At 58.9% G+C, this 17,887-nt stretch overlaps 1 protein-coding gene across 1 annotated transcript in view; it reads right to left on the reverse strand.

The window, feature by feature from the left end:
* The window catches only part of lrp6 (low density lipoprotein receptor-related protein 6), a 218,511-nt gene extending 208,217 nt beyond the window's left edge, over window positions 1-10,294 (reverse strand). Inside the window, exon 1 of the mRNA XM_072485350.1 lies at window positions 9,884-10,294. Within this exon, the coding sequence (XP_072341451.1) occupies window positions 9,884-10,287 (404 nt within the window). The 5' untranslated portion in view covers window positions 10,288-10,294. The remainder of the gene's footprint in view (window positions 1-9,883) is intronic.
* Between the last annotated feature and the right edge of the window lie 7,593 nt (window positions 10,295-17,887).

Genomic DNA, 17,887 nt, shown 5'->3' on the forward strand with positions numbered 1-17,887 from the left:
AGGCAGCAGGACAAACCACAAGCTGTTTATTGTGCGCGCTGGATACTGAAGTGTTCGGCACCAGAGTCCGTCCAACAAAGACCAACGCCTGACATTAAATAAAACAAAGCGAACACATTGCACAGAAGTCACCCTCCTTAAACAAGCGGGATGGGGGAAGAGGAGGGAAATGTAAACCTGTATTTGCTGCTTCTAACCCTAACCCTTTAAGGTAGAACAGAGAAGAGAAACTGAGAAGTTTAAAATTAACATTGGCCGAATAAAAAGCATACGTCTCTGGGATCAACAATAATGGAAGCCAACCCAATTCCAGAGATCCGTGAGCACATTCAGATGAGCTTGCCTTAAGTGTGCACATGCGAGCGCTCACAAGCACGGTGCTAACTGTTTCAACAGCTGTGCAAATAAGATGCTTTTCTATTTGTTTCTTCAGTTATGTTGCAGTGCGCACAGGGTGCCTCAACAGTTCAGAAGCTCAATGTATCCACACCGAACCAAACCGACCCACATCAGGAACAACTGGCATTGATCCAGTCCCTGTCGAACAGACCAAACCACACAGTGTTATATGGGAGGTACAGGGAGATAGATAAACGGGTGGCTATCAAGCAGAGGTCAGAGAGAAGTGACCAAAAACTTGGTCGGAATAAAATGAATTAGAGAAAGCTTTTAAAAGTAGAAACAGAAATGGAGAGGTTCAGTGTGGAATTAATGAGAACAGGACCATGGAACTGTTGGATTTATGACCAATAGTACAGTGTGTGAAAGACCAGGGCAGGTTGGGGAGTTCAGAGATGGGGAGGAGACGCTTGTGAAGAGATTTGAAAACAAGGGGTTGGGGGTGGGGGCAGATGAAGGAGGATTTCTGGAGATGGGATGCGCTCCTGTTGTCTCTGGCGGGTAGGGCACAGTCGGTAAAAATGACGGTCCTCCCAAGGTTCCTACTCGTTTTCCAGTGCCTCCCCATCTTCATCCTTTTTTAAGCGGATCAATAAGATTATCGTGGGCTTTGTGTGGGGGGGGGCAAGCCCCCGTGGGTGAAGAGGGCAATGCTCGAGCGGAGTCGGGGGGGGGGGGGGGTGCTGGCGCTGCCAAATTTCAGTAATTACTACTGGGCGGCTAATAAAGCCATGGTTAGGAGGTGGCTGGGGGGGGGGGGGAATGCATGGAGGCAACTTCTTGTAAGGGCACAAGTTTGGGGGCATTGGTGATGGCGTCCCTGCTGTTCCCGCTGGGGCGGTACTCCACCAGTCCAGTGGTGGTGGCAGCCCTGAGAGTCTGGGGGCAGTGGAGGAGACATGCGAGAGCCGAGGGGGCATCGGTGTGGTCCCCAATCTGCGACAACCCCGGGGAGGATGGACGGGGGGTTCCAAATTTGGCGGAGAGCGGGGATTGAGAGGATGGGGGACTTGTTCTTGGAAGGTAGCTTCCCGAGTAGGAGGGCAATGGAGGAAAAGTTTGCATTGGCTGGGAGAAATGAATTCCGATATTTACAGGAATGGGACTTTTTGCGGAAGCAGGTACCAACTTTCCCACTCCTGCCGCTAAGGGGGATTCAGGATAGGGCGGTCTCTAGAGGATAGATAGGAGAGGGGAGCGTCTCGGACATATATAAAGAGCTTATGGGATTGGAGGAGCTGAAGCAAAAATGGGAGGAGGAGCTGGGGGGAGAGATAGAGGGCGGCCTTTGGGCGGACGCGTTAGGAAGGGTCAATGCGACCGCGACATGTGCCAGGCTCAGCCTGATCCAATTTAAGGTTGTTCACCAGGCTCACATGACAGTGGCCCGGAGGAGCAGGTTCTTTGGGGTGGAGGACAGGTGTGCGAAATGGGCAGGGGGGGGCCAGCAAATTATGTCCATATGTTCTGGGCATGTCCAAAACGGAGGGGATTTTGGCAGGGGTTTGCGGACGACATGTCCAAGGTATTAAATACGAGGGTGGCATTGAGTCCGGAGGTGGCGATTTTCGGGGTGTCGCAGGATCCGGGAATCCAGGAGGAGAAGAGGCAGACGTTCTGGCCTTTGCTTCCCTGGTAGCCCAGAGGCGTATATTACTGGCATGGAGGGACTCAAAGCCCCCGAAATCGGAGACCTGGCTTTCAGACATGGCTGGCTTCCTCTGCCTGGAGAAAATTAAGTTTATCATGAGAGGGTCTCTGCTGGGGTTCGCCCGGAGGTGGCAACCATTCGTCGACTTCCTCGCAGAGAACTAATCGTCAGCAAAAAGGGGGGGGGGGGGGGTTAGGGTAGCGTAGGTTAGGGGGGTAAGTAATGGCAAGACCTGTGGGAGAGGGAGGTGGAATTTACATTATGTTTATATTGTCCTTGTTATGTACATTGTTGATTTTGTTGCCGTTGAAATGCCAAAGAAATGCCTCAATAAAACGTTTATTAAAAAAAAGAGATTTGAAGACAAGGGTGAGGGTTTTAATTTATTGTTTGCAAAGACGTACATCCATCAAGAGTATGCCAGAGAGGACAGAGAGGCAAGTAGGTCTTAGGATGGCTGCGACTCAGTTTGAGTTATCCGGCTCAATCCTGGTTTTGTGCTAAATAGCTGACCTCAAACTGGCAGAACAGGACATTACTGTCATAAAGGACACCAAAGTCAAACATAAGAATTGGAGAGAAATAGGAACATTTTAAATTTGAAACATTAATAAAGTTCTGTCATCAATCAGATTGTTGGTGGTTGAATCAGAGCATCGGCGGTTCCACCACCAATCGAATTAAGGAAGCTATATCCCTAGAGTTATGCAAAGGCGAGGCAACAAATGACAGCATCTGGATTATTCAGTAAAGCTGTTATAATGGATCTACAAGTTTGATGCTTTAAACAATCTAATTGTTAACTCCTGTGGCAGCAACGCCATCACTAGAATTTCAGCCCAATGTAATAACTGGTAAACAAAGTTTTAATATCATGTTCATTTCAATTTCCAAAACAACATTGCACAGTATAATTACATATTCTTTCTTCCCAAACTCAAATTATTGCTCAGGAGAGCATTTTGGGTTATATAACTGGATGAAGTGCAGGTGGTGGCTGGGTGGATTGAGCGGTAAACAGATACCATATTGGCACATTAACGTGTATTGACTTAAATGTAATTATGCCAATGGCAAGCCTCAGGAATATTTAGGATCATGCATTATTACACAGAAGTGTGATTTTTCCTAGCAGTAAAGACAAATGTTATACTCTTGATATCTATACATTTTTTTAAATGGTAAATCGATTATTTGGGTTATTTGCATTTTTTGGAATCTTTGTTTTGCGGACATGTCACTAAAACCTGACCGTTAAGAGCTTCCAACCAGGAAATTAGGAGTAGAACATTCTTCTTATCTAGTCTCAGCCTCATTAGTGTTTATAATTTGATCAATAAAGCACATATCCAAAACAGGGCTTCCAAATGAACTAGCCTGATCAATGCAGCTGCTGGAGAGACGGGGGCAGAGCGTTTCGGACAGAGGGAAGAACTTTCTTCACCCAGAGAGAGGTCAGCCTGTGGAATTCGTTACCACAGGAAGTAGTGGAGGCCAACAAACATTGTAGCCGGGATCCTCCGCCTCGCCAGCACCGCACCCACGGCCGCGGGTTTCCCGACGGTGAGGGATGGCCAATGGGAAACCCCATTGGCCGGCTGGCCGGAATGGAGGATCCCACTGCCGGCAGGGGCGCGCCGTGCCGGAAAACGGGGCTGGCGAGACGGAGAATCCCACCCTGTATATTTTCAAGAAGCAGTTAGGGATAGTACTTGGGGCGAAGGGGATCAAAGGATACGCGGGGAAAAGCGGGATTCGTCTATTGAGTTGGATGATCAGCCTTGATCATAATGAATGGCGGAGCGGGCTTGAGGGGCCGAATGGCCTCCTCCTGCTCCTATTTTCTAAGTTCCTATTTCAGATCCAACAGCTACTTTACATCCGCATGCGCCACAAGCAATGGGAGCAGTATTGACAGAAATACAGAATTCTCACTATGAAAGTTGAGATGAGGACCTGCCAGCAACAAATGTAGATGCTTCAGATTGCCGGAGGATTCTTGCTGCATATTTCAGAACAAGGAGGATCCATCCTACAAAAATGGATCTAGCAGCTCAAAATGAGAGAAGATAAGCCATCAAAACCTAAAATGACATCTTAAAAAATGCCTTATGTGCACACATATACACTATTTATATTCTACATTTCCTCCAGATGTGGACAGCAGAATGCTTAGGTGAGCAGAGAGGAGGAGCGTAATTACACAATTCCCATGGATTTTTTAAGATCAGATCGAAATTAATTAAGCAAGACGCAAAATTGAGATTGATATATCTTACGGGCAGATTTCTTTAAATATATACCCTGAATTTATTTTTATTTTGGATAAGTCCACCAAGTAACAATGTTCCTGCTAATTCTTCTCCATCCATGTGCAAAATGATTTTTGTTATGTGGCCCAATATCCCAGTAATGTTCAGATTTGTGGCACCAGCAGAAAACAAAAAATGTAGCACTGCTGCCTCACGCGCCGAGGGCCCGGGTTTGACCCCGGCCCCGGGTCACTGTTCTTGTAGAGTTTACACATTCTCCCCGTGTCTGCGTGGATCTCACTCCTACAGCCCAAAGATGTGCATGGTAGGTGGATTGGCCAGTCTAAATTACCCCTTAATTGGAAAAAATGGATTGGATTCTTACATTTTTTTCTTAAAAGAAGAAAACAAAAAAATAAAACAATATACATTTTTTTTTAAAGTTGCCAAAGGTATGGGAGAAGAAAGAATATCACACACGAAAGAGAAAATGCTGTAAAATCTCAGCAGGTCTGGCAGCATCTGTAGGGAGAGATAAGAGCTAACATTTTGAGTCCGATGACTATTTGACAAAGCTTTGGCCCAGCGAGGCTGGCAACACTATTCAACATTAATTGGTCCACTTAACATGGTCCCACGGGCTTCTCGCCGCAATTAAATGCTCGCCAGCCAATTCACCGACACCGCACTCGCCATGCCTCATGGGCACCAAACCCCCCCAACCCCCCCCCCTGTCCACATGACCCCCAACCCTCCTTTCACCCCCCTCCCTTCAAACCACCCCCAACCCTTCTTTCACACACACACACACCCCCACCGCTGTGAACTGCGTGTGATGAACGAAGCCCCCTGTGTCTCCTCAGCTCTCCTATGATGGTCAGGCGAGGGCCCAGACTGGCGGTGGGGTGCCAGACTCCTTCGAGGAGTGTGCCCTGGAGGTGACTGGTGTGGCCGAGGACAGTGCGGTCACCCACGCGGAGGCTGGCACAGGTCGCAGAGGTGAGGAACCACCGGGCCCCACCCAGGGGACCTGTCAAACGCGAGTTGTTATTGCCTTACTGACCGACCCATCCCTCCCACTGACCACATTTCCATTCTCCCGCAGGTCCTTCAGCCAACGGTGACGGCCTATCCGGGGTGGCTCCCTCCCCACACTCCCATGAGACCATCTCGGAGGAGAGCCCCAAGGAACACGATCGATACATCACAGCTGTCATTCCCACCCACCGTTCACCAGCGCAGATACACACACCTCGGTGGCAGATGTTAGTGGTCAGGCTTCAGGGGCACAATCTGTTAAGCACCACAATGCTGCTGATGTACATCAGGTGGAGGCAGGAAGCCCCAGGCGAGACAGCAGTCGGAGGTCTGCTGGGACCCAGTCAGACGCCGAGCCTGTGGCGGAGCTGATGGAGACTTTAGGGTGCCACCTTAACATTCAGAGGGAGATGTCAGCGACACTTCAGCAGGTCCACAGCCACTTGGAGGTGCCCCAGAGGCTACGGGCACAGTTGTCGCCGACAATGCGTGGCACCGAGGCCAACACTGCGAGGGTGGCGACCGTAGTGGAGTGCTGGTGCACGATGTCTGCACCATTGATGAGGGTTTCCAAGGCGATGTGCAGTCGGGGACGGCCATGGCTGAGGGTCTCGGCAGAATGTCCAACTCGCTGGGGGATGCGACCCAGTACCAGGCTGACCTTGATATGTTCCGCTCTCAGATGGGAATGGCCAAGGTGCTGCGGAGCTTGTCCCAGTCGCAGGTGGTCATTGCCGAGGCGTTACAGAGAATGGCCCAGTCACGGAGGTGCATCACCGAGGGCATCGACATGACGGTGCGGTCCATGGGGAGCCGCCAGATGATGCAGGGGTAGCCGGGGCTCAAACCAGCTGCTCCTCCGACCCAAGGTGAACCCGAGTGCTCTATGGCCACCGTCTGGGAGTAAGAGGGCGCTGGATGCCAACCCGGACCTGTCCATGGAGTGGGGATGATGGCCACCAGCTCCCCAGTGTTCAATCCCTCTGATGGGGCCGTGTCTCGCAGCCAGCACACAGGATGTGCCGGCAAGAGCACCGGAGCCCTCCAGCCCCAAAGGACTCCCGCCAGGGGCATCGAAGGCCACGGGACATGTAAGCAGCTGAATGCCTTCACAGGACACACCGAGACATAGCCATAGAGCTAGGAAGGTTATGTTCCGGATCACTGGCGACACAGTCCCTGATGATGTTACACATACCCTGGAAGGGTGGGAGATGGGGGCGGGGTAAGGGATCGACAATGGACGAGGTCACGTCCTATGTGAATCGGGCGAGTATGAGGGGCCCCCCCGGCCCTCCGGGCTTGCTGGAATCTTGCCACTGTCCTGCAGTCTCTGGCTAGCCCTCCGGTTCCGCCCTGGGCTTGTCCTCCAGCCCCTGCTGGTCCAGCACAGACTCATCCTCCTCCTCGGAGGTGGCCACATGTTTCTCACCACCAATTTCTAGCTCGTCATCCCGCTGCTGTGCGAGGTTGTGGGCGACACAACAGCCCACCGCAAAGCGGACGACCCTCCAGGCGGGGCGCTGTACTGCAGGGCACCACCGGATAAGTCGAGGCATTAAAATCGCACCTCGAGGAGCCCGATACACCGCTCGATCACTGCCCAGGTGGCCGCATGGGCCTCATTGCACCAGGTCTGCACTGGAGTTAATAGACAGGTCCTCAGCGGGTACCCCTGACCCCCCAAGAACCAGCCGCCCATCCTGGGGTGGTTCTCGAAGAGGCCGGGGATGTCCGACTGCCCCAGGATACAGCTGCCGTGGACAATCCCCGGGAAGCGTGCACACAAATGCATGATCTTCATGTGGTGGTCGCACATGAGCTGGATGTTCAGGGAATGAAACCCCTTCCTGTTCACACAGGACACTCCCAGATGGTCCAGTGAGCACAGTGCAACATGTGTGACATCTATTACCACCTGGACGCATGGCATCCTAGCGATGGCGGAGAATCCTGCTGCCCGGGCATCCTGTTGGGATTGGCCCATGTCAAAGCTGATGTAGTTCTCCACCCGGGCAAACAGGACATCCGTGACCGGTCAGACACACCTGTGGGCTGTGGCTGAGGTGCCACAAAGGGCCCCGCTCAAGCCCTGGAAGGATCCCGGAGGCATTAAAGATCAGGGCTACAGCGACACTGACTGCCACCCCAAGCGGATGTCCTCCGCCTCGTGGTTCCACGTCCGCGAGGACGTCGCACCATCTCCTTGTTGGGGCAGAGTCTCCTGCGCCATGCGCAGTCCATCAGCTGTTCGAACAACCAGCGATGCCTGTACCCCCTGTGCCATCGCGGGACTCCCTGTCTGGGTCCCTCCCTGGCCTGGTAGGCAGCCGGGTCCTCGGTGTGGGGCAGGGTCTGGCACATGGGCCGCTGCCTCAAGCCATCTGCAGACACTGCTGCTGGTGTCTCTGGCGTCTGGCCACCCGGCCTAGCAGCAGCACCACTAGGGCAAGTTATGCTGGGTCCAAAATCCCTTCCATAGCGTTCCATATTTGTACCGCATTGGGAGAGGGTGATAGACTGACAAACAGCAGTGACTCCCACCCAGACACCCTCCATGCCCCCACTGATCCTCAACCCCCCCTCCCCCAAACCCAAACGCCCTGCCCATGCAGGGGTTGCTCCCGGAACAGGTACACAATCCAGGGGTTAGCATGGAGGTGCCGCGTACGGTTGCGCCCCTCTCCTCGCCCAGCAACTTCCCCTACTCTCCCATCTCTCTGGATGGTACCCCCTCCTCAGCCAGCTGAGGGTGCCCCCCCCCCTTATCATCGAGCACTGGGGCAGTAAGCCCAGTGCCCCCGGGCTCTTTGCCTGTGAGCACAGATGGCTACTCCACTCCTCGGCTCCCCGCAGAAGCCCACCAGGTTCATGTTTTTCAAAAGGAGTACTAATCGGCACCAATGTGGCCACTTGCTGGGGAGGCTGCTGAAAGATGGGAGGCCGTTAGATATGGGGCAGCTCTCGTTAATTGTATGGAAATAGGGCTTCAGTGGTTTCTTGCCACGCTACGGTGAGATCCCGATTTCACCTACGGGGGCGGGCTGGTTGCATTGCAAACTGTTTTACATCTGCCGTGGTTCTCGTTTTTCGGCCTCTCCCGCTATTCACCAGCCTCCTTGCGCCTGAGCGAGTGAAATGAAATGAAATGAAAACCGCTTATTGTCACAAGTAGGCTTCAAATGAAGTTACTGTGAAAAGCCCCTAGTCGCCACATTCCGGCGCCTGTTCGGGGGGGGGCTGGTACGGGAATTGAACCGTGCTGCTGGCCTGCCTTGGTCTGCTTTCAAAGCCAGCGATTTAGCCCTGTGCTAAACCAGCCCCATTGTGCGTAACAAGGCCGGAGAATCGCACTCTCTATTTCATTAATGTCCTTCACACCAACACTAAATTACTCTGCAAAAAACAATTTCCCAACTCCAGCAACTTCTGAAAGTTCATTCTGACAAATAAGAGGTTAAAAACGTACAGTCTCACCTCCAAAGTAAATTTAACTTAAGCGACAAAATGTAATAGGAGATTCAGACTGGGATTTAACAATGCTACATTGTTCTCTCCATTTATTTGGCATCAGTAAACACTCAGCACTGGCATCTAGCTTATAATTTCATACAATCTGGATACAAAATGTCTCAAGACCCTTCTACCTACACATACACTCCTCGCATGGCACAGCGCTACAGCGTGTTTAGTATACAATAAAATGCATTTCTCTCCACACCAAATAACTGATTCTTGCCAGGAAAGAAAGTGTGCATACATGGGGACCTGGGGAGGTACTTTAGCAAATCTCTTAACCAGTTGAATTATTTCAAAAACTGGATTGTCCCAACCCCTCAAATTATATATAGTTTTATACTGCATTGTCAAAAATCTGAGTTTAGTTTCCTGCAACTGTACAAGACCATTGCTTGCAAAAGTTGGAGAAACTTGCTCCAAATAAAATTGAACAATAGAGTTTATATCAGGCAGAAACCAAGGTTCTTGGATGCCAATCCATCAAAGATTTCTTAAAGCTACGATCCAATATTTCTTTTCTGAGATGCATTTCTTTTTCCATTTCCATGAATGAAGCATTAAAGCAACTGCAGAATGAATTTAAAAAAATAAATTTAAAGTACCAAATTATTTTTTTTCCAATTAAGGGACAATTCAGCGTGGCCAATCCACCGAGCCGGCACATCTTTGGGTCGATGGCGTGAGACCCACGCAGACACAGGGAGAATGTGCAAACACCACACGGACAGTGACCCGGGGCCGGGTTCAAACCCGAGTCCTCGGCGCCGTGATGCAGCAGTGCTAACCACTACGCCACCGTGCCGCCAAATTTTATTTTTAAACCAGAAATTTGAGGGGAAAAAATTGAAGTCCCATCATGGTATAAACCAATCTTGTATGTATTTTGGGACAAAGTAAGAATCACTTTTTTTTTTAAAAAGCAGAAAGCTAACTCAAAATTGTCTTCCATAAATTGTTTCAAGAAAATCTCAATTCAAATCACTGATCAATAAAATGCCTGCAGAATAAAGTACATTGTACTCACCCCCTTGCTGGATCCAATGCGATTGCCCGAGGTTGATCCAGGTCTTGCCAAAATAATACTTTCCGCAAAGATCCATCTAAATTAGCAACTTCAATCCGATTGGTTTCCGAGTCTGCCCAGTATAACTTTTTCCCCAGCCAATCACAAGCCAGTCCATCGGGTGATACAAGCCCTGATATCACTATATTCTGAGTGTTCCCTGTCTGATTTAGAAAAATCAGTTTAATCGCTTCTTCACTCACGTCAGTCCAGTATACTAGATCCTCGGAAAATATAAAATCCACCGCAGCTGCGTCTTCTAAACCAGCAACAACAACCGTGGCGTTAGTCTTTGCACCAGCCGCATCCACCAACCTCAAGTCTCGCCGATTTGCAAATAACAACAGTGGTGAACCTATATTCATAAAGAAATAAAAGTTATTGACAACTATCAGTAAAACATCAGTCGTTCCCACAAAAGAGAACCCGATCACGAGCACAATAGCCAGGAAACAAAAATTTACTTCTCAACAATTAATCCATCTAATAATAATCTTTTATTGTCACAAGTAGGCTTACATTAACACTGCAATGAAATTACTGTGAAAAGCCCCTAGTCGCCACATTCCGGGTACACCGAGGGAGAATTCAGAATGTCCAAATTACCAAACAAGCACGTCTTTGGGGACTTGTGGGAGGAAACCGGAGCACCCGGAGGAAACCCACGCAGACACGGAGAGAGCGTGCAAACTCTGCACAGACAGTGACCCAAGCCGGGAAATGCCCCTGGGTAGTGCGGTGGTTAGCACTGCTGCCTCACGGCACCAAGGTCCCAGGTTCGATCCCAGCTCTGGGTCACTGTCCGTGTGGAGTTTGCACATTCAGAGAGTCGTGAACACCGCCCAGTCCATCACACGAACCTGCCTCCCATCCATTGACTCCATCTACACCTCCCGCTGCCTGGGGAAAGCGGGCAGTATAATCAAAGATCCCTCCCACCCGGCTTACTCACTCTTCAACATCTTCCATCGGGCAGGAGATACAGAAGTCTGAGAACACGCACGAACAGACTCAAAAACAGCTTCTTCCCCACTGTCACCAGACTCCTAAATGACCCTCTTATGGACTGATTTCATTAACACTACACCCTGTATGCTTCATCCGATGCCAGTGCTTTTGTAGTTACATTGTATATGTTGTGTTTCCCTATTATGTATTTTCTTTTATTCCCTTTTCTTCTCATGTACTTAATGATCTGTTGAGCTGCTCGCAGAAAAATACTTTTCACTGTACCTCGGTACACGTGACAATAAACAAATCCAATCCAATCCAATCCCTGTAAACACCAATCCCGTCCCATCCCCATCAACGTTGCACCATTAATTTCCAAAGAATCATGCAAGCTGTATCTGCAAACTGTCAAAAATATCACACATTTTAAATCTCCAACCCAGAATGTTTGGAATCAAAAATAAAAGGCTCTCCATTCAATTTAAGTAAAAGAACTGCATAATAATTAAAGGGGGAAAAAAAAAAAATCACATTTTAATTGTTGCACAAGCATTAACCCAAAGTTTATGGTGTCAATTTTGAGAAATTCAGTGACTTTTGTTATCAATTTAAAACACATTCGCATGACTGTATAAAGTGTAAACAAAACAAAAATATCTGGGACTTAAACAGAAGATACCTATAGCCCAAACTAAGGACATACCATCCAGCATTTCAGACCCAGCACCCACCAACTCCAATGTATTGCATTAAACTTGTTTCTGAAGTTTTTTTTTTAAAGTACTTTAAGCCTCATTTACCATTCATCTTTCAATAATGTAGGAAGCATTTTAGCTTAAAAATACCCATTTCCTTCTCCTAAACCAAACTTAACGAAATCTCCCAGTGAGGTTATCCTGTCAGCTCAGCTGCAAATTCACCAGAACCCACCTGTCAGGAATCCTCAGAATTGTAATGCAGAATGTGAGCTGGTGAAATTTGGAGATGTACTATTAATAAATGAATGTGGCAGCAGTATGTGAAGTGACAAAATACAAGACCCGACTCAAATTACCCGGTACATTTGCCATCTTCCTGACCATCTTTGCTTTTGGTCTCAATTGCTCAAAACGTGGGATTTATAGCACTACCTGTTGCATTTGGTTAGAATGAATATACACGCACGCTACTTTAACAAACACCAGTGAGTAATCAAGTTATCTTTTATTAAAACAGCACTGTTAAGTTTGATTCTATAGCTTCAGGACAAATTTGATTTTGGGAAAAGCTCTCATCATTTTTCTGACATCAGACTACAAAATAAAATCTAATAAGCTGATAATATTTACAAAGAAAAGTTTTGAAACAAACCAGCTATTTCAAGTAACTATCGCTCCCAGGAGTTACTGTTTTGTTTGTCCTTACATAAAGTCTGTTACAAAACAAATTAAAGTAAACCGCCCTCATCAATTAATTGCAATTTTCAGAAGAAAGTTTCATTGGAAACACTCAGATTGCTGCCGTTACTGCTCCATAAATAACCACAATATGGCAAACAGATGCTGGAAATGTTGCGCTCAATGAAAGGAGGTTCCAGCAGATCGATTCCTCCCTTTTGAGGACCAAGTTGCTTTGCCACACATGCACTTTCATTAACCCCCCCTCCCCCCCACACACACCTCCCCTCCCCCCCACACCCCTCCCCCCCACACCCCTCCCCCTCCCCCCACCCACACCCCTCCTCCCACACCCCTCCCCTCCCCCCCACACCCCTCCCCTCCCCCCACACCCCTCCCCCCACACCCCTCCCCTCCCCCCACACCCCCTCCCCCACCCACACCCCACCCTCCCCACCCACACCCCTCCCTCCCCCCACACCCCACCCCCCCCCCCACACCTCCCCATCCCCTCCCCACCACCCCCTCCCTCCCCTCCCCCCACCCCCCTCCCCTCCCCTCCCCTCCACCCCCCCTCCCCCCCCTCCCCCCCCCTCCACCCCCCCTCCCCCCCCCCACCCCTCCCCCCCCCCTCCCCTCACCCCCCCTCCCCTCCCCCCACCCCCCCTCCCCCCACCCCCCCCTCCCCCCACCCCCCCCTCCCCACCCCCCACCCCTCCCCCCACCCCCCACCCCTCCCCCCAAACCGCCTCCCCTCCCCCCCACACCCCTCCCCCCACCCCCACCCCTCCCCCCCCTCCCCCCACCCCTCCCCCCCACCCCTCCCTCCCCCCCCACCCCCCCACCCCTCCCCCACCCCCCCACCCCTCCCCCCCCACCCTCCCCACCCCTCCCCCCACCCACCCTCCCCTCCCCCCCCACCCCCCTCCCCCCCACCCCTCCCCCCCACCCTCCCCCTCCCCCCCACCCCCCCCCACCCACCCCCCTCCTCCCCTACACACCCCTCCTCCCCTACACACACCCCTCTCCCCCCACACACACCCCTCTCCCCCCCACACACACCCTCTCCCCCCACACACACCCCTCTCCCCCCCACACACACCCCTCTCCCCCCACACACACCCCTCTCCCCCCACACACACCCCTCTCCCCCCACACACACCCCTCTCCCCCCACACACACCCCTCTCCCCCCACACACACCCCTCTCCCCCCACACACACCCCTCTCCCCCACACACATCCCTCTCCCCCCACACACACACCTCCCCCCCCACACACACACCTCCCCCCCACACACACACCTCCCCCTCCCACACACCCCACCCCCCCACACACACCCCTCCCCCTCCACACACACCCTCCCCCCCCACACACACCCCACCCCCCCACACACCCCCACCCCCCCACACACCCCTCCCCCTCCACACACACCCCTTCCCCCCCACACCCCCCCTCCACACCCCTCCCCCCCCACACACACCCCTCAAGTAACTATCGCTCCCCCCAGAGAGAGAGAGGGGCGGGGGGGGCAGGGAGGGGGTCGGGGGGGCAGGGAGGGGGTCGGGGGGGGGGCAGGGAGGGGGTCGGGGGGGGCAGGGAGGGGGTCGGGGGGGGGCAGGGAGGGGTCGGGGGGGGGCAGGGAGGGGGTCGGGGGGGCAGGGAGGGGGGCAGGGAGGGGGCAGGGAGGGGGTCGGGGGGGGCAGGGAGGGGGTCGGGGGGGGCAGGGAGGGGGTCGGGGGGGGCAGGAGGGGGTCGGGGGGGGCAGGGAGGGGGTCGGGGGGGGCAGGGAGGGGGTCGGGGAGGGCAGGGAGGGGGTCGGGGGGGGCAGGGAGGGGGTCGGGGGGGGCAGGGAGGGAGGGGTCGGGGGGGGCAGGGAGGGGGTCGGGGGGGCAGGGAGGGGGTCGGGGGGGCAGGGAGGGGGTCGGGGGGGGCAGGGAGGGGTCGGGGGGGCAGGGAGGGGGTCGGGGGGGGCAGGGAGGGGGTCGGGGGGGCAGGGAGGGGGTCGGGGGGGCAGGGAGGGGGTCGGGGGGGCAGGGAGGGGTCGGGGGGCAGGGAGGGGTCGGGGGGGCAGGGAGAGGGTCGGGGGGGCAGGGAGAGGGGTCGGGGGGGCAGGGAGGGGTCGGGGGGGCAGGGAGGGGGTCGGGGGGGCAGGGAGGGGGTCGGGGGGCAGGGAGGGGGTCGGGGGGGCAGGAGGGGGTCGGGGGGGGCAGGGAGGGGGTCGGGGGGGCAGGGAGGGGGTCGGGGGGCAGGGAGGGGGTCGGGGGGGCAGGGAGGGGGTCGGGGGGGCAGGGAGGGGGTCGGGGGGGCAGGGAGGGGGTCGGGGGGGCAGGGAGGGGGTCGGGGGGGCAGGGAGGGGGTCGGGGGGGCAGGGAGGGGGTCGGGGGGGCAGGGAGGGGGTCGGGGGGGCAGGGAGGGGGTCGGGGGGGCAGGGAGGGGTCGGGGGGCAGGGAGGGGGTCGGGGGGGCAGGGAGGGGGTCGGGGGGCAGGGAGGGGGTCGGGGGGGCAGGGAGGGGGTCGGGGGGGCAGGAGGGGGTCGGGGGGGCAGGGAGGGGGTCGGGGGGGCAGGGAGGGGGTCGGGGGGGCAGGGAGGGGGTCGGGGGGGCAGGGGAGGGGGTCGGGGGGGCAGGGAGGGGGTCGGGGGGGCAGGGAGGGGGTCGGGGGGGCAGGGAGGGGGTCGGGGGGGCAGGGAGGGGGTCGGGGGGGCAGGGAGGGGTCGGGGGGGCAGGGAGGGGGTCGGGGGGGCAGGGAGGGGGTCGGGGGGGCAGGGAGGGGGTCGGGGGGCAGGGAGGGGGTCGGGGGGGCAGGGAGGGGGTCGGGGGGGCAGGGAGGGGGTCGGGGGGGCAGGGAGGGGGTCGGGGGGCAGGGAGGGGGTCGGGGGGGCAGGGAGGGGGTCGGGGGGGCAGGGAGGGGGGTCGGGGGGGGCAGGGGAGGGGGTCGGGGGGCAGGGAGGGGGTCGGGGGGGCAGGGAGGGGGTCGGGGGGGCAGGGAGGGGGTCGGGGGGGCAGGGAGGGGGTCGGGGGGGCAGGGAGGGGGTCGGGGGGGCAGGGAGGGGGTCGGGGGGGCAGGGAGGGGGTCGGGGGGGCAGGGAGGGGGTCGGGGGGCAGGGAGGGGGTCGGGGGGGCAGGGAGGGGGTCGGGGGGGCAGGGAGGGGGTCGGGGGGCAGGGAGGGGGTCGGGGGGGCAGGGAGGGGGTCGGGGGGGCAGGGAGGGGGTCGGGGGGCAGGGAGGGGGTCGGGGGGGCAGGGAGGGGGTCGGGGGGGCAGGGAGGGGGCCGGCGGGGCAGGGAGGGGGTCGGGGGGGGGGCAGGGAGGGGGTCGGGGGGGCAGGGAGGGGGTCGGGGGGGCAGGGAGGGGGTCGGGGGGGGCAGAGAGGGGGTCGGGGGGGGCAGAGAGGGGGTCGGGGGGGCAGGGAGGGGGTCGGGGGGGCAGGGAGGGGTCGGGGGGGGCAGGGAGGGGGTCGGGGGGGGCAGGGAGGGGGTCGGGGGGGCAGGGAGGGGGTCGGGTGGGCAGGGAGGGGGTCGGGGGGGCAGGGAGGGGGTCGGGGGGCAGGGAGGGGGTCGGGGGGCAGGGAGGGGGTCGGGGGGGCAGGGAGGGGGTCGGGGGGCAGGGAGGGGGTCGGGGGGGCAGGGAGGGGGTCGGGGGGCAGGGAGGGGTCGGGGGGGGCAGGGAGGGGTCGGGGGGGGCAGGGAGGGGGTCGGGGGGGGCAGGGAGGGGGTCGGGGGGGCAGGGAGGGGGTCGGGGGGCAGGGAGGGGGTCGGGGGGCAGGGAGGGGGTCGGGGGGGGCAGGGAGGGGGTCGGGGGGGCAGGGAGGGGGTCGGGGGGGCAGGGAGGGGGTCGGGGGGGCAGGGAGGGGGTCGGGGGGGCAGGGAGGGGGTCGGGGGGGCAGGGAGGGGGTCGGGGGGGGGCAGGAAGGGGGTCCGGGGTGGCAGGGAGGGGGTCCGGGGGGGCATGGAGGGGGTCGGGGGGGGCAGGGAGGGGGTCGGGGGGGCAGGGAGGGGGTCGGGGGGGGCAGGGAGGGGTCGGGGGGGGCAGGGAGGGGGTCGGGGGGGGCAGGGAGGGGGTCGGGGGGGGCAGGGAGGGGGTCGGGGGGGCAGGGAGGGGGTCGGGGGGGGCAGGGTGGGGGTCGGGGGGGGCAGGGAGGGGGTCCGGGGGGGCAGGGAGGGGGTCCGGGGGGGCAGGGAGGGGTCCGGGGGGGCAGGGAGGGGGTCGGGGGGGGCAGGGAGGGGTCGGGGGGGGCAGGGAGGGGGTCGGGGGGGGCAGGGAGGGGGTCGGGGGGGGCAGGGAGGGGTCGGGGGGGCAGGGAGGGGGTCGGGGGGGCATGGAGGGGGTCGGGGGGGGCAGGGAGGGGGTCGGGGGGGCAGGGAGGGGGTCGGGGGGGGCAGGGAGGGGGTGGGGGGGGCAGGGAGGGGGTGGGGGGCAGGGAGGGGGTCGGGGGGGCAGGGAGGGGGTCGGGGGGGCAGGGAGGGGGTCGGGGGGGCAGGGAGGGGGTCGGGGGGGCAGGGAGGGGTCGGGGGGGCAGGGAGGGGGTCGGGGGGCAGGGAGGGGGTCGGGGGGGCAGGGAGGGGTTCGGGGGGGCAGGGAGAGGGTCGGGGGGGCAGGGAGAGGGTCGGGGGGGCAGGGAGGGGTCGGGGGGGCAGGGAGGGGGTCGGGGGGGCAGGGAGGGGGTCGGGGGGCAGGGAGGGGGTCGGGGGGCAGGGAGGGGGTCGGGGGGGCAGGGAGGGGGTCGGGGGGGCAGGGAGGGGGTCGGGGGGGGCAGGGAGGGGGTCGGGGGGGCAGGGAGGGGGTCGGGGGGGCAGGGAGGGGGTCGGGGGGGCAGGGAGGGGGTCGGGGGGGCAGGGAGGGGGTCGGGGGGGCAGGAGGGGGTCGGGGGGCAGGAGGGGTCGGGGGGGCAGGGAGGGGGTCGGGGGGGCAGGAGGGGGTCGGGGGGGCAGGGAGGGGGTCGGGGGGCAGGGAGGGGGTCGGGGGGGCAGGGAGGGGGTCGGGGGGGCAGGGAGGGGGTCGGGGGGGCAGGGAGGGGGTCGGGGGGCAGGGAGGGGGTCGGGGGGGCAGGGAGGGGGTCGGGGGGGCAGGGAGGGGGTCGGGGGGGCAGGGAGGGGGTCGGGGGGCAGGGAGGGGGTCGGGGGGGGCAGGGAGGGGGTCGGGGGGCAGGGAGGGGGTCGGGGGGGCAGGGAGGGGGTCGGGGGGGCAGGGAGGGGGTCGGGGGGCAGGGAGGGGGTCGGGGGGGCAGGGAGGGGGTCGGGGGGGCAGGGAGGGGGTCGGGGGGCAGGGAGGGGGTCGGGGGGGCAGGGAGGGGGTCGGGGGGGCAGGGAGGGGGTCGGGGGGGCAGGGAGGGCGTCGGGGGGGGCAGGGAGGGGGTCGGGGGGGCAGGGAGGGGGTCGGGGGGGCAGAGGGAGGGGGTCGGGGGGGCAGGGAGGGGTCGGGGGGGCAGGGAGGGGGTCGGGGGGCAGGGAGGGGGTCGGGGGGCAGGGAGGGGGTCGGGGGGCAGAGAGGGGGTCGGGGGGGCAGAGAGGGGGTCGGGGGGGGCAGGGAGGGGGTCGGGTGGGGCAGGGAGGGGGTCGGGGGGGGCAGGGAGGGGGTCGGGGGGGGCAGGGAGGGGGTCGGGGGGGGCAGGGAGGGGGTCGGGTGGGCAGGGAGGGGGT

The sequence above is a fragment of the Scyliorhinus torazame genome, chromosome 19, assembly GCF_047496885.1.
Source record: "Scyliorhinus torazame isolate Kashiwa2021f chromosome 19, sScyTor2.1, whole genome shotgun sequence".
Lineage (NCBI taxonomy): Eukaryota > Metazoa > Chordata > Chondrichthyes > Carcharhiniformes > Scyliorhinidae > Scyliorhinus > Scyliorhinus torazame.